Source organism: Centropristis striata, chromosome 6 (genome assembly GCF_030273125.1).
Source record: "Centropristis striata isolate RG_2023a ecotype Rhode Island chromosome 6, C.striata_1.0, whole genome shotgun sequence".
Lineage (NCBI taxonomy): Eukaryota > Metazoa > Chordata > Actinopteri > Perciformes > Serranidae > Centropristis > Centropristis striata.
Window position 1 is genome coordinate 2,405,712 of NC_081522.1, and position 21,217 is coordinate 2,426,928.

At 33.8% G+C, this 21,217-nt stretch overlaps 1 protein-coding gene across 1 annotated transcript; it reads right to left on the reverse strand.

Moving 5' to 3' along the window:
• Positions 1-2,148: 2,148 nt before the first annotated feature.
• syt19 (synaptotagmin XIX) lies at positions 2,149-20,448 on the reverse strand. Its single transcript, XM_059335535.1, has 10 exons — positions 20,017-20,448; positions 18,753-18,902; positions 15,978-16,220; positions 14,664-14,737; positions 9,516-9,635; positions 7,195-7,377; positions 6,669-6,818; positions 6,393-6,512; positions 4,824-4,935; positions 2,149-2,853 (listed from the first exon to the last, which is right to left on the reverse strand). The coding sequence occupies exons 3-10, from the start codon at positions 16,180-16,182 to the stop codon at positions 2,546-2,548; spliced, it is 1,272 nt and encodes a 423-aa protein (XP_059191518.1). The 5' UTR covers positions 16,183-16,220; positions 18,753-18,902; positions 20,017-20,448; the 3' UTR covers positions 2,149-2,545.
• Between the last annotated feature and the right edge of the window lie 769 nt (positions 20,449-21,217).

A 21,217-nucleotide genomic window follows, 5' to 3' on the forward strand; every position in this document is an offset into this window, starting at 1 on the left:
TGTGTGTATACTCTGCAGTCTTATCTTAATTTGATAAAGTACCCAGTAGATCAAATAAAACTTTACAGAGCATGTAATACAGAAAACATTTGGTGTGTGTTCTTTCATCTATCCATCACCTGCAAATAGCTGCACAGTGAAGGGGCAGTAAAGTGTGGGACTTCTTTATTAATGATGATGAAGCAAATATACACTACCGGTCAAAAGTTTTAGAACACCCCAATTTTTCCAGTTTTTTGTTGAAATTCAAGCAGTTCAAGTCAAATGAACAGCTTGAAAGGGTACAAAGGTAAGTGGTGAACTGCCAGAGGTAAATAAAAAAAGGTAAGCTTAACCAAAACTGAAAAATAATGTACATTTCAGAATTATACAAGTAGGCCTTTTTCAGGGAACAAGAAATGGGTTAACAACTTAACTCTATGGAGTCTTGGGCTATTTTGTCCATTTTTGAATTCTTTTCATGTCTTTGTAAGTCACTTTGTGTCTTTTTTTTGTCTTTTTTGGTCATTTTGTGTCTTTTTTTAGTCATTTTGTGTCTTTTTTTGTCATTTTGTGTCTTTTTATGGTCATTTTGTGTCTTTTTTTGGTCATTTTGTGTCTTTTTTTAGTCCTTTAGTCCAACATAAAATGTGATTTTGAATCTTTTTTTTTTACTTTCAAAACACTATCATGCTCAATAAAGAATTTTAAATGATGCAAATGTGCATTAATTTCAGAGTACACTGAGACATTAAACTGCATCATTTTCAATTAAATTCTGGAAAAGTTGGTGTGTTCTAAAACTTTTGACCAGTAGTGTATTCACATTTGATACACTAAATGGAAAATGTGTTAATAAACAGTATGAAACGTATAATTTACAACAGTCATTACTATTAGTTCCAGCCCAGAGTGACTGATTACAGGTACTGTCTGCTCTCAGGTCAGAATTAGAGTGCTTAGGTTTCCTGATTTCTCAAACAAAACAAATAGATGGCGGCAAAGGCCTGTCATCAGTGCATTCAGTAAAAAGCCTCTTGAAATCCCCTAAATTTAAGTCCCCTAAAAAGTAAAACATTTCCCACTAAATGCATTAATATTGTGTTGGGTTTTATTTAGCTTTTTTCCAGAAAGAGTCTACTTATCATCGGCTTGATTTTCAGTTAAAATTCCCTTCTTTGGCATTTCATAATTTACTTTATATTGCATACAAGCCATTAATTAGTTATCTTATTCACAGTGAATTGCAAAACAATTAGAATTGCAACATTTAATAATGCAGAATGAGCTTTTAAAACAAGCACAAAAGAAAACAGCTCATCTTAAAGATAAATATAACAGTAACACAAACAACACAGTTGCACTGAGTGGTTGCACAACTAAAGAGTTAGTCAGATATTTAGAACTCTTTCAATATGGTGACACTTTGAGCTTTAAAAAAGGGGGAAAAAGAAATAAAGGAGATGTGAGTGAATAAGTAGACTGAGTAACCCAAGGTTTCAGTTGGGCAGTCAGTCAATCCACAGCCAAGAAGAGCAGGCCAGTATTTATACAGTAGAGTTCAATATAATAGCAGTCCAATGTGACTAACCAGATTAAACCAGGTTCTTAGTATATTTTTTATTGCTATTAGTTAGGTCAGTAGTTCTCAACCTTTTTGAGTCGCGACCCCCAATTTAACATGCATGTTGTCCGCGACCCCCGCTCACTGAACACAATCTCACACACACAGTTCAGATCACCCAAAAAAGAAACAAAATTACCAAAAAAATGAAACAAAATGATCAAAAAAGACACAAAATGATAAAAAAGACACAAAATGATAAAAAAAGACACAAAATGACAAAAAAAAAAGACACAAAATGACAAAAAAAAGACACAAAATGACCAAAAAAAGACACAAAATGACTAAAAAGAGACACACAATGACCAAAAAAAGGAAACAAAATGACCAAAAAAGACACAAAATGATCAAAAAAAGACACAAAATGACCAGAAAAGACACAAAATGACAAAAAAAGACACAAAATGACAAAAAAAGACACAAAATGACTAAAAAGAGACACAAAATGACCAAAAAAAGGAAACAAAATTACCAAAAAAGACACAAATTGACCACAAAATGATCAAAAAACACACAAAATGACAAAAAAAAAAGACATTAAGTGACCAAAAAGACTAAAACACATTAACACATGAACACTTTAACACAGTGGAGACAGAGCTGACTTCCAAAATGATTTGGCGACCCCCAGAAATCATCTCGCAACCCCAATTGGGGTCCCGACCCCAAGGTTGAGAATAGCTGAGTTAGGTAATTAGTTGAAAGGGGTGTGTTTGTAAAGTCAACAGCAGACACTGCTATATTTTTATATTTTTTCAACTAATTGCCCAATTGCCCAGCCATAAGAGCTGCATATCACCAATGCTGGGTCTTGTTGGTTTTCTGAGAATCTACTGCACCTGCTGGTACCTTGTTTGCCATGTAGCAATAAAAACATACTAAAAACCTGGATTAATCTGGTTAGTCACATTGGACTGCTATTATATTGAACACTACTGTAAGTCAGATAAGTAAACCATGCCACTTTGCTATTGGCTGGCGGACTGAACACATCATTAGCCTCCAGTGCTTGTCTTCTGAATTCTTCTCCTTCCCCACAGTCAACTGTCCGATCAGATGTTTGGCTGATTTTCTCACCGTGTGAGTCTGATACACAGAAACCAGTATTTTGCACTGCTCCAGAGGGAACTCAGGCAGAGAGAACATGAGGACCTCGTTGAAGACCGTCACCAGGCAGTGGGCCACAGCAGAGGTTTTCTGGTACCTCAGCTTGCACTGGTTGCACTGCACACTGATCCTGGCGTACAAGGCTGTGCAACACACAGAAGGACAATCAGAACTGTGTGTTATACTGGAAGTGTATGACAGTTATATGTTCATTTGATATACTATGGTTGACTAATAAGAAAATAAGTAAATAAATAATGATAATAATAATAATAATAATACATATTTATTTGACATTAACCCATTGACGCCTGGAAAGCGGATACGTTGTTTTGTAGTATTTTTATAAGCTCTCAAATACCTTTTTGAATTTCATTTCTATCTGCTACAGAGGCTGAAAAATCTATTATTTAGTTGAAGAACTGACACTTTTTTTCCCAGAATTTTCCAGAATTTCCAGAAAATTAGAGGCTTATTTTAAAATCGCCCAGCAATTTTTCAGGCCTCAATGGGTTAAGTGGCTATATATAGAGATATAATTTCTTATTTTTGAAGTGTTGAGTATCAGGGGAGAGGCCTAGATAAGTATTTTATACTTCAGCCTACTCCCTTTTTTTTCGAACCAAAATGATATAAGGAAATGCGTATTGAATATTAAGTTAACTGGTTCTTATTTCTATCTTATTACTTAACCCATAAGAACCCATGGTGACACCCATGGGTTCCTGTAACAAACATTTTAAATCTTCTATAATCTCCCATATTCAGCTTTTTTGCTTCACCTTAAAGGAACACTCCACCGTTTTTTCATATTAAAACATGTTATTCGGGTAAGTAAGACGAGTTGATACAGACCTCTTGCGTCTCAATGCGTGCACTCAATCGCCCTGGCGCGCGGCGCCACTTGGCTAGCACTTAGCTTAGCCCAGTTCATTCATTAGGATCCAAACAGATGGACAGTTAGAAGCGACCAAACTCCTCCACGTTTTCCCTATTTAAATACAGCTACACGAGTAGTTAAACGACCAAGTATGGCGACACAAAATAAAACGTGGCGCTTTTCTAAGCGGATAAAAAGGATAACTATAATGTATGGCGGAATAACACTTGGGAGCACTTTGACTCGGCGCAGTAATATCATCACTCCTGAAAAATCTTCTCCCCTCAGGAGTGATGATGTGGAGGAGTTTGGTCGCTTCTAACTGTCCATCTGTTTGGATCCTAATGAATGAACTGGGCTAAGCTAAGTGCTAGCCAAGTGGCGCCGTGCGCCAGGGCGATTGAGTGCACGCATTGAGACGCAAGAGGTCTGTATCAACTCGTCTTACTTGACCGAATAACATGTTTTAATATGAAAAAACGGTGGAGTGTTCCTTTAACTCATTAAATCCCTAAGCGACGTATACTCAACACGCTGGTGTGGTGGTCATGTGACTGTGTGAATGTGAATGTGAAAAAAGTAGCTAACTTCAAAAAGCGTATTTTTTGTTACAAGACTAAGTTTAAACCCATTTAACAATTCTACTCTGTTAATAGGGAACTGAACAAATTAAAGTCACAATTTTGATATTTGTTGTGGAGATGCAAACAAAAAGGCAAAAAGTTATTTGTTTTTATTAATGATTTATTCTTATTTTGTTACTTAAAAATAAATCAGAAAAATAATGTATTGTTAAACAGCACTATTAATGTCACAATTTTGATATATGTTGTGGAAGTGCAAAGAAAAAGGCAAATTTGTGTTTCTGTAAGCAGAAAATGTCTAGTTTTTTAATTTTAAAATAAGAAATATCATAAACATAAACACTGTTCTGTGGTATATCCCCCATAAGTTTCATTTAAGGATAAATAGGTCTGGGTTCTTATGGGTTAAACGGGGCAGATGCATGTATATGTATAGGGCTTTATATACTGTATGTGTGTAAATGTTTATATGTTTATGTACATCTGTTTAATGGTGTCTATGTGAGTATGTGTATGAATATGTATATGCATCTAGCCTACGCTGTTGTAGTTTATGTTGGGTTTTTTTGTTTTGTTTTTCGGTTCGAAAAGAAGAATTAATAAAATGAAAAAAATGAAATGAAATGAAATGAAGGTGTTTGTTATTTACCTGCATCTGAGCACATTTCAGTGAGGACTGTTCTGACCTTAAGCAGTCCAACCTCAAGTCTCTGAGAAGTGGGAAGAAACTTTAAAGACAGAAGCACTTCTCCTACAAGATCCTGTCCAGAAAGTGGGGAGGATAACCATTTTAGCAGACAATATGTTTCCAAAAATAAAATTGATAAAGTAACTATATTGTGAGCAAGGTTATTATAGTTAACGAAAACTAACGAAATAACGAAAACTAGAATTGAAAAAACATTTTCGTTAACTGAAATAAAAATAAAAACTAGAGTTTTTAAAAAAACAATAACTAACTGAAACTGTATTGTGTGGTTACAAAACTAACTAAAACTAACTAAAATTATAGTGAAAATGTTTTTGTTTTTGTCAACTTTTTTCATTCATAATTCAGTGTTTCTATTTGAACATGCAACACATGGTGAATATGTTTACTGAGACTGGGATGTTTACACTAGAACCAAAATTCAGAAAACAGTTAATAAAAAACAGTTAATAACCTTATTGGGGCTGAGGTGATAAACCAAAGGAAATAAAGGCAAAATTTATTATGACCACTTTGAATCTGGCACCCAACATATAGCCCATTACAAAAAAACTAAAACTAATAAAAACTAAACTAAAACTAAGCATTTTCAAAAACTAAAAACTAAACTAAAACTAAGCATTTTCAAAAACTAAAAACTAAACTAAAACTAGAAAACTCACTCTAAAAACTAACTAAAACTAACTGAATTTGAAAACAAAAATTCACAACGAAATTAAAACTAAAACTAATGAAAAATCCAAAACTATTATAACCTTGATTGTGAGACCATTAATAACAGCATTCAACAGGTAAAAAATACTAGGTGAGCACAATCAAATATATTACTGACAAAATTAAAGAAATAATTGCTACACCATAATCGTAATTCAGATCTATTTTTTTTGGTAGTGGGATTTACAGTAAACTGAAGTAAACTAATACTACATAAAGATATTTCAGGCAAAAATAAACATTACAATGTGATATGTTCCAGACATTAAACAGTAAAAATAAAAGGTAACACTTTACAATAACCATCTAAGTGATGTTTATAGAGCGTTTATAAACCAATTATTAACCATTCACAAAATTCTATACATATTTAATCTTTAATTGTTTTCAAACAATTTCTTAAAGGTATAAGAATCATTTTGAAATAATTTACATACTTAATATGGTGTTAAAATGCTATAATGAGTGCAAAACTATTAATAAACTAATCATTATAATGTAATTGTTTGTTTATGGTAAAGAAACTATCAACTTACATTAATATACCTTCTATTTGGCATTTATAAATTATAGTTCAACAATAATACATTTTCTATTTCCCATTCTAAATGGCCTATATACAGTTTATAAATGATGATTAAACATTAATAAACTATCTGTTTACCATTTATAAATGATGGTTATTGTAAAGTGTTACCAAATAAAATCCTTAACATAATGATAAATTCACTCGTCCAATCATCGTCTAAGCACAGAAATTCCACATGAATCTTGATTCTAAACTAGCAAAAGTACCTTCTGGGGTATCATCAGGTCTTCTTGCAGCTCTAGAGGGTAGGAGATGTTGAGCTGCCCTAAAGGAACCTTCACCTCTCCTAACACTGCGTGTCTGGAAAATTTATCAAAGTCCCTCACCTGAGATGGACACAGACACATGACAGACAGTTTACTTACAGAATCACACATAAGGAAACATTTCTGTTTCCATCTTAGTTCTTCAACTGACAAAAAACAATATCCTATGGTTTGAAAGATACTGAGTGTGACAGGAGGGTGTGTGTGCTGCAGGACCTCCATCCTGAGGTTGATGTGATGAAGCTCCTTATCCTCTTGCAGAATACAGCTGAACTGGTCTCCAAATAAAGGGCTACAGCTGCCTTTCACAATGCGAGTCCGCCACTCCTGCAGCACTGTCCACAGGACAGGTGGAGTCCCTTCGCCCTATACAGCACACACACACACACACACAACAAACATCAATTTCTGTTGCTCTACTACGTCATCTGGTATAACTGATCTGATTGGCTAAGAGCTACCTACAGACGCTTTGATAGACATTCAATAAACGGCTCTGGAGGATCGTAAACCACACCTCCTCTACGGAAAAATGAACGGCTGGTTTCCAGACTGACCTCATTTGAGATTAGTCTGGTGTTAGCCAGGCTAACCTCACGGAGGTATTTCTCCAAAAACACTCATGGCTGTTGACAGTCCTGGAAGCTTGTCGGGCATAGCAACCGTAACTAAGTGGGTCAATTAATGTAATGATGTCACTTGTTGAGAGATTGTATGTGGTCACTAATGAAGATGAAATTACCTCATCCGTGCAGTCCTCCGCTTCCACTCCCTGTGGATCTGCCCACATAAGTCTTAGCTTAACAAACGGCTGGAGGCTGCGTGTCTGGCTGAGCTCCTGAAGCCCCTCCACCTGCAGGACGGTGACCACCAGCTGGGACTGCAGTTGGTCGTAATAGATGGAAAAACGTAGCGATCCATCGACCTGGAATAATAGAGTAGATATGCTGCTGTTGACATTGCTTGAAAAAATGAAATACATGTATTTCTGTGTAAATGGTTAACCCTCTATGGCAGTAGTTCTCAACCTTTTTGAGTCGCGACCTCCAATTTAACATGCATGTTGTCCGCGACTCCCGCTCACTTGAAATTGGCCCAAAAAAAGACACAAAATGACCAAAAAAGACACAAAATGACCAAAAAAAGGAAACAAAATGACCAAAAAAGACACAAATTCACCAGAAAAGAAACAAAATGACCAAAAAAGACACAAAATGACCATAAAAAGACACAAATTTACCAAAATAAGACACAAAATTACCAAAATAAGACACAAAATAACCAAAAAATACACAAAATTACAAAAAAATACACAAAATTACAAAAAAAAGACATTAAATGACCAAAAAGACTAAAACACATTAACACATTAACACTTTAACACAGTGGAGACAGAGCTGACTTCCAAAATGATTTGGCGACCCCCAGAAATCATCTCACGACCCCAACTGGGGTCCCGACCCCAAGGTTGAGAATAGCTGCTCTATGGTTGCCTTCAGGCAACATATCCATTTTTGGCCGGTCAAATTTCTACAAGTCATGTTTTTGAGTGATGCAGTACTTTAAAAAAGAGGGAAGAATATAGGGAACCAATAGCAATGATTTAATTTGTCACATGACCTCCAGGAGGTCATATTGAAACCCTTTTGTGCAAACTTTTCCAAAGAAAACAGCTTTGCCATTTTGCGCCATATTAAAGCACTCAAAACGTCATTTCCTGGCCCTTTTCCATCTGGGAAAAAAAATTGCTACTCCAGACAAGAAACCAGTTAAAAAAAAAAGTTCCTTTTGATGTTTTTAAATTTAAAATGTTTTGTATTGTACCCTGTTGAATCTACTGAATATTTTACTCATGTCTATTAAATAAATAATGTTCAAATTGAAAAAAAACCTTTTCACCTTTTTTGTGTGCACTGTGATGGTACAATGTTGCCTACGGGCAATAAACCCCAAAAACTTCCCAAAAAAATAAAATAATAACATTTCTTCAGATTATGTTTATTTAGTCTATTTTAAGACAAAAAAAAAACACTTGTACTATTACTAGTACTATTACTAGCTAGCGGCGCTAATAGCCCCGATACCATAACGCCGATGATCCCGATACGAGCCGGGGGACAGCGGAGCCGCCCAGAGACCTTTCGCCTTTCAACTTTCGCTCTAAACTATTTAAAACACCATCTACAGCTAAAGAGAGTTTCGCGTCTGCAGCAGCCATGTTGGATCCGTAAGAAAACTACAAGCTTCTGCCTGCCGAGTAGTACGCGTCATCGTCTTGCCGTCCCTCCCCGCTCTGTGATTGGCAAGGTTATTATAGTTAACGAAAACTAACGAAATAACAAAAACTAGAATTGAAAAAACATTTTTGTTAACTGAAATAAAAATAAAAACTAGAGTTTTTAAAAAAACGATAAGTGAAACTGTATTGCGTGGTTACAAAACTAACTAAAATTATAGTGAAAATGTCCTTAGTTTTTGTTTTTGTCAACTTTTTTCATTCATAATTCAGTGTTTCTATTTGAACATGCAACACATGGTAAATATGTTTACTGAGACTGGGATGTTTACACTAGAACCAAAATTAAAAACAGTTAATAAACTTATTGGGGCTGAGATGATAAACCAAAGGAAATAAAGGCAAAATTTATTAGGACCTCTTTGAATCTGGCACCCAACACATAGCCCATTACAAAAAAAACTAAAACTAACACTAAAACTAATAAAAACTAAACTAAAACTAGAAAACTCACTCTAAAAACTAACTAAAACTAGAAAACTCACTCTAAAAACTAACTAATACTAACTGAATTTGAAAACAAAAATTCACAACGAAATTAAAACTAAAACTAATGAAAAATCCAAAACTATTAAAACCTTGGTGATTGGATCCCTAAAACAGGGCTAAGAAACCTCTCTGGTTGCCAGACTGGATGGAGGTTCGAAATTAAATTCGAGCGCGCAAGGCAGTCTGGGTATACCCACTCAGGCTACCATTAGATGAGAATGAAGCGGCAAATAAAAAAATGTGGAGTCACAAGACAACAGGATTATACAGTAATGTACCTTTTTAATGTCAGCTTGGTCCCCCAGGTCTCTGTCTGCCTGGCTGGATGCTGAGGAGGGAAACAAGCCCTGAGACAGACAGCGACTCAGCCTGTGGACCTCCGTGCCAACGTCCTCTACCTGGGGAGCATGCAGGTGTAACATAGTTAATCAGGTATTAGTGATTCCACTTGCTATCTTAAAAAAACCACAGGTATTGAACGCAGCACCCCTGGGGTGTAGTGTCGCGCACCCCGGGGGCAGCTGCATTCAGACCTTGTGGGGTAATGGTAAGGTTACGGGCTATGAGCTCCGTCTTTTTTCTTTAATATATTAATTTAACTTTATTTTAGTAGAAACTTAACGTGTCTTTTAATTTTATATTTTTCAGAGGGATGCACCTGTTTTTATTTCATCAGGTATGATTTTTGGATTTTGTGTATGATTTTTGGATTTTGTGTTTATTGTCGGGCATTCAGACCTTGTGGGGAAACGAGGGATGCACCTGTTTTTATTTCATCAGTTTCAGAATAAATGGCTGGATGCCAACTAGATGTCCTGGTCTCAATACATATCACACAACGCAGAAAGAGTACTAAGCCGCTACACAGACACACAGGCCATTTCTACCAGTGGTGTTTTATTAACAGCTGCAGCACTATTTAACTAGTGACAAGTCCCAACTCTCCTTTGTTTGAACAATATTAATCTTTATGTACATAGACAACGCTGCCTATTCGGAGCATCTCAACAGACTAATGATTCTGGACAAAATATCGGGAACACCTTACACTATAATCTTTCACAGTCAACATAAAAATATATAGTATAGATAAAATAGTTCAGATACTTTGTTAAAGTAATTTATAACAGTTTACCATGTTTAATAAGACTTAAGATTATGAGTGTATTATGTTGAAACCAGTGGTGGAAAGTAACTAAGTACATTTACTGAAGTACTGTACTTAAGTACAATTTTGAGGTACTTGTACTTTACTTGAGTGTTTCTATTTTATGTAACTTTATACTTATACTCCACTACATTTTGAGGCAAATATTGTACTTTTTACTCCACTACATTTATCTGACAGCTTTAGTTACTTTTCAGGTCAAGATTCAACATAAAACACATGATCAATTTAAGGTGATTAGACTTTTTTTATTATATCAAATCTTATAACAGTATATTAAGTACTTAAATGAGCCATATCGTTACAAAATTAAAACCCTGCTTACATAAAATCATCAATACAAATAATGTGATCATATATTTAGAATATATAAAACAATCTGAGTGGGTCCATTCGGCACAACAAGTACTTTTACTTTTGATACTTTAAGTACACTTTGATGCCGATACTTTTGTACTTTTACTTAAGTAAGTTTTGAATGCAGGACTTTTACTTGAAGTGGAGTAATTTCATAGTTTTGTATTAGTACTTTTACTTAAGTACGGGATCTGAATACTTCTTCCACCACTGGTTGAAACTGCTCCTCAATCATTTTGTCCGCCCTTAATTTTGCCCAAACCATTTGTTGTTTTTACTGTAAAAACGACACGTTGTTTTTACACTCAGCAGGACCTTAATGAGTCAGGTGACAGGAAGGAAACAGTGGATTATTCAAATAAAATGTGACAGAGTTCTCAAACACAGCTCATATGTTGCAAGTGCAGCAACAAGACAGATACCTCAGCAAACCTCACTCCTCTCACATGAATAATAACATTATTGTACAGTATTAATGTATCAAAATAGTCCTGTTGTTATGCAGATCAAGGTTATAATAGTTTTGGATTTTTCATTAGTTTTAGTTTCAATTTCGTTGTGAATTTTTGTTTTCAAATTCAGTTGGTTTAAGTTAGTTTTTAGAGTGAGTTTTCTAGTTTTAGTTTAGTTTTTAGTTTTTGAAAATGCTTAGTTTTAGTTTAGTTTTTATTAGTTTTAGTTTTTTTTGTAATGGGCTATGTGTTGGGTGCCAGATTCAAAGAGTTCATAATTAATGTTTCCTTTTATTTATCCATCTCAGCCCCAATAAGGTTATTAACTGTTTTGTATTTTGGTTCTAGTGTAAACATCCCAGTCTCAGTAAACATATTCACCATGTGTTGCATGTTCAAATAGAAACACTGAATTATGAATGAAAAAAGTTGACAAAAACAAAAACTAAGGACATTTTCACTATAATTTCAGTTAGTTTTAGTTAGTTTTGTAACCACACAATACAGTTTCAGTTAGTTATCGTTTTTTTAAAAACTCTAGTTTTTATTTTTATTTCAGTGAACGAAAATGTTTTTTCAATTCTAGTTTTCGTTATTTCGTTAGTTTTTGTTCACTATAATAACCTTGATGCAGATGTATAATTCACTTAGTCTTGAACTGGCAGATAACAGTATATCTACATCTTCCAGGAAGAGTTGATTTTATCCTGGATTTTATCCTTTATTTTATATTTTTGTTTGCAGTGGCCATACCTGAAAATGTCCAGCATTTTTTAAGTGCTTTCCAACAGATCTTCTCTACCTTACTTAACACGGGGTTTGTTTATTTAAATAGTCCATCAGTCTTTATCAAACAATACTAAACACACATCACGCCTTCCATAATAAACTTGCTGTCATAACCTTCATACAAACCAATTACATTACAAATGTAGAACTCCATAACAAGCCAGTCATAAGTCTAAGAACTCCACAAGGACAATTTACTGAACAATATCTGAGGACACATTTTTAAGCACAGCCCATGTAAAAAGTCTATTTTGTTTTATTTATTTATTTATTCTATTTTTATTTATTTTTTCTCCGTGTATGTATATATATATTTTGAGTTTCTTATTTTGCACCAATGGGAGGTGCACTCCAATTTCGTTGTGTATACATACAATGACAATAAAGGCTATTCTATTCTATTCTATTCTATTCTATTCTTCATACATGAAAAGACATACCACCAAAAGAACCACCACCAAAGAAACCACACGTGATCAAAACTCAAAAGTTAGCCTTAATAATTCAGATTCACCTTTCTAAGACACACATCCAGGAACTATTGGTGACTGTCTTCTGAGTGTTTACGGACAGCAACTTCCCCAAAAGTTGCCAACAGTGGCTCTGCTTAAGTTTTTACATATAAAGGATATCTACATACACTACCGGTCAAAAGTTTTAGAACACCCCAATTTTTCCAGTTTTTTATTGAAATTCAAGCAGTTCAAGTCAAATGAACAGCTTGAAAGGGTACAAAGGTAAGTGGTGAACTGCCAGAGGTAAATAAAAAAAGGTAAGCTTAACCAAAACTGGAAAATAATGTACATTTCAGAATTATACAAGTAGGCCTTTTTCAGGGAACAAGAAATGGGTTAACAACTTAACTCTATGGAGTCTTGGGCTATTTTGTCCATTTTTTTAATGATTTTCATGTCTTTGTAAGTCATTTTTTGTCTTTTTTAGTCTTTTGGTGTCTTTTTGTCATTTTGTGTCTTTTTTTAGTCATTTAGTCCAACATAAAATGTGATTTTGAATCTTTTTTTTACTTTCAAAACACTATCATGCTCAATAAAGAATTTTAAATGTTGCAAATGTGCATTAATTTCAGAGTACACTCAGACATTAAACTGCATCATTTTCAATTAAATTCTGGAAAAGTTTGTGGTGTGTTCTAAAACTTTTGACCGGTAGTGTATTTGTAAAGACATCTGGTCATGACTAATATTGTGGAATGGTGGTAGAATGTAACCAAGTACATTAACTCAAGTACTGTACTTAAGGACAGTTTTGAGGTACTTGTACTTTACTTGAGTATTATGTAACTTAATACTTCTACTTCACTACATTTTAGAGGCAAATATCATACTTTTTACTCCGCTACATTTAGCTGACAGCCTTAGTTACTTTTCAGGTCGAGATTTAACATGAGAAAAAAACAATTTAAAATGATTACACACGTTTATAAATTAAACCACATAAAAGTATATTAAGTAGTTAAAATGAGCCCTACCTGGACCACAGTAAAAAGCTGCTTAAATAAATGCATCAATAATAATATATTTAGACAAAATAAAACAATCTGAGTGGGTCCATTCTGCATAACGAGTTATTTTACTTTTGATACTGATAAGTACATTTTGATGCTGATAATTTTGTACTTTTACTGAAGTAAGTTTTGAATGCAGAACTTTAACTTGTAGTGGAGTAATTTCACAGTGTGGTATTAGTACTTAGATCAGAATATTCCTCCCCACTGGTGGCCGCAGACTATATGACATATAATGAGAAAACAAGTTTAACCCATAAGAACCCACGGTGACACCCATGTAACAAACACTTTAAATATTCTAGAACAGGGGTCTCAAACTCAAATTACCTGAGGGCCGCTGGAGGCAGTATCAAAATGACCAAAAAATCTAAATTACTTAAAAAAGACACAAAAAAGACAGACAAAAAGGCTTAAAAAGACACAAAATGACCATAAAAGACACAAAATTACTAAAAAAAAAAAAAAAAGGACACAAAATGACAGAAAAAAACTAAATTATTTAAAAAAGACACAAAAAAGACACAAAATTACTAAAAAAGAGACAAAAATGACCAAAAAAGAAACAAAATGACAGAAAAAAAAAACTAAATTACTGAAAAAAAGACACAAAAAAGACACAAAATGACTAAAAAAGAGACACAAAATGACCAAAAAAAGACACAAAATGACAGAAAAAAACTAAATTACTTAAAAAAGACACAAAAAAGACACAAAATTACTAAAAAAAGTGACACAAAATGACCAAAAAAGACACAAAATGATAGAAAAAAAATCTAAATTACTTAAAAAAGACACAAAATTACTAAAAAAGAGACACAAAATGACCAAAAAAGACACAAAATGACTGAAAAAACACTAAATTACTTCAAAAAAGACACAAAATGACCAAAAAAAGACACAAAATGACAGAAAAAAACTAAATCACTGAAAAAAGACACAAAAACCCCACAAAATTACAAAAAAAAGACACAGAATGACCAAAAAAACCCACATCATAAATATGTTCTGCGTGGTTCACTTGGTCTGTGATATATCCCCCATAACTTTCCTTTATGGATAACTGGGTCTGGGTTCTTATGGGTTAAATCAATTAATTTGTTCTTTCCACAACCCCAAATCCACTTCCTCTTACCCGAGTACTTGGAGCTCCTGAGTAGTTTCTTGCTGTTCTTGACTTGTTGTCTGGGTACAGCAGATCACTGTTCCCTGCAGTAAAAATCAGACAAGTTTGCATTTGAGAATTATTTCCTTGGTCTAACACAGGGGTGGGCAACCTGCCATCAGGCCATCTGCAATATATACTAAATAAAATGTATTTTCTATTTCTTTACATTTTTATTTTCATTGATTGTTGGTGTAGGCCCAAAGCAATTTGTATTCTTCAATCATAAAAATGTGTTGCTTATATACAGCAATACATTTTATGTTATTTTTTACATTTTAGTCAACTAAAATGTGCACCATAGCTTCAGAAAGTCTCCGGCTCGGCATCTCTAAATTTTGCCAACATGAAGTCTAGTTTTTAGCTTCCCTTCGATTCCAAATCTCCTAAGATATTTATTCAGTGTCCAGCCTTTCATTTGCACTTAGATCCTGGCTGCATTCTGATAAAATCATACAAATAAATGCTCATTATGACCTGTTAGTTTTCTTGGTAAGGTATTTTAGACAGAGCCGGCCCAAGCCTCCATGGGGCCCTAAGCAAAATTCAATTTCGGGGCCCTCTATTTCTGCCAATAATATTGATTGTTGATCATTAACACACCTACAAACTCATTGTGGCTCTGGCAGTGTTGTTACATTATGCTATTGTCAGCCTGATATGTCTTCACACATTTAAGGGGGTGGCCCAGTTAATTACATAAATAATACCAATACAATAATGATACAAATGATACCAATGAATGAATGATGTCCAGGGTGTCACATGTGTTTTTTAATCTAAAAATGTATCTCATTCAACTATAGAGTGACTTGGGGTTGATTTACACAACAATCCAAATGGTGAAGCATTATTTTTACTGTAAAAGTGTCATCTGGTTTATTATTTTTGGAAAAACGTGAAAACATTCCTTTATCTTGGCGTTGTTGACATAAAATTGTATTTTTGTTCAATAATATATCTTTGATCATATAGAAAGTGTCACTCATGCATGCAAAATATTAAACAAAATATGTACATATTTTTTGTTAATTGCTTTTGGGGGCCCCCTAGTGGCCACAGGGCCCTAAGCAGTCGCTTAGTTCGCTTATGCCTTGGGCCGGCTCTGATTTTAGACTCGGTAAACTGTTTCATCTTCATTGTAAGGCTCGCAATACGGTTTGCGGCTCCAATACGATATAAAAAAAAAAATTTTGGCGCACAATGGCTCTTTGGTTAGTAAAGGTTGCAGAGCCCTGGTCCAACACCTGGCACCAGCACCATCTGGTCTTCTCATCTACTCACCAGGATCTTGCCAGGTGTGTGTGTTGTGTGTCTGTGTGCAGCATCTGAAGGCCTGCCATGCCAGGATGCCCAGCGCCAGCAGCAGCAGAGCGATGGAGATGGCCAGGATGCAGTACTTCACCGTGTCTGGAAACGGCATACTCAGCTCTCCAGCAGCGGACAGCGGCCCCATCGGGGCAGGAAACTCCACCAGCATCATCATCATCACTCTCCAACTCCATACAGCCTACACATGCTGCACCTCTGCAACACAGGAGGAGCGACAATGTGACGGGACAATATTGTAGATTATAGAACTTTGAAGGCACATAATGGACGTGCTGGCAGCAAGGTTATTATAGTTAACGAAAACTAACGAAATAACGAAAACTAGAACTGAAAAAACATTTTCGTTAACTGAAATAAAAATAAAAACAAGAGTTTTTTAAAAAAACGATAACTAACTGAAACTGTATTGTGTGGTTACAAAACTAACTAAAACTAACTAAAATTATAGTGAAAATGTCCTTAGTTTTCGTTTTTGTCAACTTTTTTCATTCATAATTCAGTGTATTTATTTGAACATGCAACACATGGTAAATATGTTTACTGAGACTGGGATGTTTACACTAGAACCAAAATACAAAACAGTTAATAACCTTATTGGGGCTAATATGATAAACCAAAGGAAATAAAGGCAAAATGTATTATGACTCTTTGAATCTGGCACCCAACACATAGCCCATTACAAAAAACTGAAAACTAAAACTAATAAAAACTAAACTAAAACTAAGCATTTTCAAAAAATAAAAACTAAACTAAAACTTGAAAACTCACTCTAAAAACGAACTAAAACTAACTGAATTTGAAAACAAAAATTCACAACGAAATTAAAACTAAAACTAAAGAAAAATCCAAAACTATTATAACCTTGCTGTGTACTTGATCCTCTTTGCAAGTGTGTCTCGCTGTCTTTATCTAGTCAAAGCCTCAAGTACTAATGTAGCATTACTAATACTTCTAACATGTCAGTAGGAAATACACAGGTGTAAATATTAAAATGAATGATGGCTGAATTCCATTTAGGTGCTTCACTTCCAGAGAACTGGTATAATTCCTGCTGCGTCACTTCAAAGCGTCCTGCTTGACTGTGAAACATAAATAGCACAGAGCTCTTTTTCTCATTAGTAAAACCTGTTTTTAGTCCTGCAGGCCAAATAGCACACAAAGGTGACCTAACTAAAACTAACTGAATTTGAAAACAAAAATTCACAACGAAATTAAAACTAAAACTAATGAAAAATCCAAAACTATTATAACCTTGGCTGGCAGCCCTGATCAAGGACAGTAAAACAATGTCATGCAGGACCTGTTTGACCGTAAATCTCTGTTAAAAATTAGTAAATTATCATTAGTAAATCATTAGTAAAACCTGTTTTTAGTCCTGCAGGCCAAATAGCACACAAAGGAGACCTAGATTGACCTCAGTTTAAATTTAGCCAGTAAGCAGAATGTAGATTAAAATCAGATTCAGAATAATTTTTTTTATTGCCAAATAGGTTTTTAACCCATAAGAACCCATGGTGACACCCGTGTAACAAACACTTTAAATCTTCGAGAGCTTATTTCTTGTTACTAGGCGAAGTTTAAACCCATTTAACAATTCTAATCCGTTAATAGTTTGTCCTGTGTTGCATTTAACTTGTTCTGACCATATTTCCTGAACAAATTAAAGTCACAATTTTGATATATGTTATGGAGATGCAAACAAAAAGGCAAATGGTTATTTGTTTTTATTTATTATTGATTTATTATTCTTATTATGCTACTTAAGAACAAATCTGAAAACTAATTTATTGTTAAACAGCACTATTAATGTCATAATTTTGATAAATGTTGTGGAGATGCAAAGAAAAAGGCAAATTTGTGTCTCTGTAAGCAGAAAATGTGTCCATTTTTTTTTTTTTTTTTAAATAAGAAATATTATAAACATTAATATCATAAAAGCCCAATATAACATATATGTCAAATCACAGATCTTTGACATTTAGGGGTAGAATTTTTGAAAAAACATAATAAATGTGTTCTATGTGGTCCAATAGGTCTGTAGTATATCCCCCATAACTTTCCTTTAAGGATAACTGGGTCTGGGTTCTTATGGGTTAAATATACGGTGCAACTTTTTCCAATATTACAGTAAAAGGATATTAGCACTGTTGATTTCACATTAAAGATTGCCATTTTATTGCATATTTTACTGTAAAAAATAAGAGTTTTTCCATCAAAAGAAACACTGTTTTGCAATATGATTGACAAGAAAATCTTTATAAATGCTTCATAAATTAAAGAAATTATCATTAAATATTACAGTATATTTCTGTTAGAGATATGGTGTTTAGTTAATTTAACAGTGACAAAAAGTATTTATACAAATAATAAATGCAAAAATTATGGCTTGTATATATATTACAGTATATTTTTGCTACAATCACGGTGCCAGTGTATTTTACAGTGAAGTAATGTATTTAAAAAAACTGTAAAAAAAAAAATACCGTTTTGGCTGATATATATTCACGATGTTTCATTGTTACTTAAACTGAATTAACTCATTTATCATTTTACGGACATTTTTTACGGTGTAAGAACAAACAAGTACTAAAAATAGGCATAGGCAAGTACTTCAGCAGCTTAAATAAACAGCAGCTTAAATAGAAAATATGAAAATATTAAGTTTCTTTAAAATATTTTTTGACGATAGCTGCAAGATTCAGTTGGTTTACCCTTTAGATTACATACCTGTATCCAAAACGAAGAGCTCAGCCATGCACAAGCATGAACTGCATGAAATTTGTCCAGATAATCAGTCCAGTGTCCTTGTAGCTGCTCGCTTCCTGGACATACTTTGGTCGTTGGATTATTCTTTGAGGTAAAAGAAAACCGGTACAACTGTGGAGTGGTAAGAAAGACATGATAATGTCCTATCAGAGGGTTTAGTCAAATAGTGCTTGTCTCGCTCACACTGCATGCAAAACAAGAAGAACGCTGCAGGAATAACTTACAATGCTGCACGTAGCATTTTAATTAATTAAACAAAGAAAGTTGGCAGAACACAACCGCAACATTTCATATTACTGTCTTGCAAAAATGAACGAAATAACGTAATCTAGAATTGAAAAAACATTTTCGTTAACTGAAATAAAAATAAAAACTAGAGTTTTTTAAAAAAAACGATAACTAACTGAAACTAAAACTAACTAAAATTATAGTGAAAATGTCTTTAGTTTTCGTTTTTGTCAACTTTTTTCATACATAATTCAGTGTTTCTATTTGAACATGCAACACATGGTAAATATGTTTACTGAGACTTGGATATCTACACTAGAACCAAAATTCAAAAAAGTTAATAACCTGTTAATAACCAGTTAAGAACGCTGCAGGAAAAACCTACAATGCTGCACGTAGCATTTTTAATTAAACAAAGAAAGTCGGCATAACACAACCGGAACAATTCATATTACTGTCTTGCAAAAATGAACGAAATAACGAAATCTAGAATTGAAAAAACATTTTCGTTAACTGAAATAAAAATAAAAACTTTTTTAAAAGTTTTTAAAAAAACGATAACTAACTGAAACTGTATTTAGTGGTTACAAAACTAACTAAAACTAACTAAAATTATAGTGAAAATGTCCTTAGTTTTCGTTTTTGTCAACTTTTTTCATTCATAATTCAGTGTTTCTATTTGAACATGCAACACATGGTGAATATGTTTACTGAGACTTGGATATCTACACTAGAACCAAAATTCAAAACAGTTAATAACCTGTTAATAACCAGTTAAGAACGCTGCAGGAATAACTTACAATGCTGCACGTAGCATTTTAATTAAACAAAGAAAGTTGGCATAACACAACCGGAACATTTCATATTACTGTCTTGCAAAAAATGGACTCATAACTTGTTTTAAAGGCTTGAGAATGGCAAAGACAACAGTCAGTCTTCCTGTTGCTGCTTTCCACTTCACTAAACACATTAAAGACAAATTTTAAAAAACATTTACCTGCAGGAAGTGATGAAAATTCAGCTCATCTTCTTCTTCAGGGAATCTTCTTGTGCCATCAGTCCATGCTGAGCTCTTCAAATTTCACAGAAATAAAATAACTTAGGTTAGAAATCCAAAGCAACATCTTATCATATAACTGTCCCTCCTGTTGTAGCACTCTTTAGGCACTCCTCCTCTCTCCACACACTTTCCACACACACCCAGCTCATGACTTCCTGCACACCAGTCTGGGCAAACTGGTCTGATTAGATTTAAATGACATTTAAGGGAGCTTAGCATGACCTGATCTCCAGCTCTTCCTCTTAAAGATCCCTCTACAGGCCTTTAGGTCAGAAAACTTAAGAGAACTGACACTTTCTTGCACTAAATCCTGCCCAAGTCTTTACCATATATCACTATTCACATTTCTATCACTCTTTTAACCCATAAGAACCCAGACCCAGTAATCCATAAAGGGAAGTTATGGGGGATATATCACAGACCAAGTGAACCACGCAGAACATATTTATGATGTGGGTTTTTTTTGGTCATTCTGTGTCTTTTTTTAGTAATTTTGTGGGGGGGTTTTGTGTCTTTTTTTAAGTGATTTAGTGTTTTTTCAGTCATTTTGTGTCATTTTTGGTCATTTTGTGTCTCTTTTTTAGTAATTTTGTGTCTTTTTTAAGTAATTTAGTGTTTTTTCAGTCATTTTGTGTCTTTTCTGGTCATTTTGTGTCTCTTTTTTAGTAATTTTGTGTCTTTTTTGTCTCTTTTTTAAACAATTTAGTTTTTTTCTGTCATTTTGTGTCTTTTTTTGGTCATTTTGTGTCTTTTTTGGTCATTTTGTGGGTTTTTTTTTTATTTTTTTTAAGTAATTTAGTGTTTTTTCAGTCATTTTGTGTCTCTTTTAGTAATTTTGTGTCTTTTTGGTGTCTTTTTTAAGTAATTTAGTTTTTTTCTGTCATTTTGTGTCTTTTTTTGGTCATTTTGTGTCTTTTTTTAAAGTAATTTAGTGTTTTTTCTGTCATTTTGTGTCTTTTTTTGGTCATGTTGTGTCTTTTTTTAAAGTAATTTAGTGTTTTTTCAGTCATTTTGTGTCTTTTTTGGTCATTTTGTGTCTCTTTTTTAGTAATTTTGTGTCTTTTTTAAGTAATTTAGTTTTTTTCTGTCATTTTGTGTCTTTTTTTGGTCATTTTGTGTCTTTTTTAAGTAATTTAGG

Bases quoted from the DNA above. Each gene is read 5' to 3' on its own strand.
- syt19 (XM_059335535.1), bottom strand. From the start codon at position 16,182: ATGATGATGATGCTGGTGGAGTTTCCTGCCCCGATGGGGCCGCTGTCC. The intron at 6,513-6,668 runs GTCCTGCAGCAC...TGTCCATCTCAG, and splicing joins ACATCAACCTCAGGATGGAG to GTGAGGGACTTTGATAAATT. The intron at 4,936-6,392 runs GTACTTTTGCTA...CTTTCTGGACAG, and splicing joins ACCTGATGATACCCCAGAAG to GATCTTGTAGGAGAAGTGCT.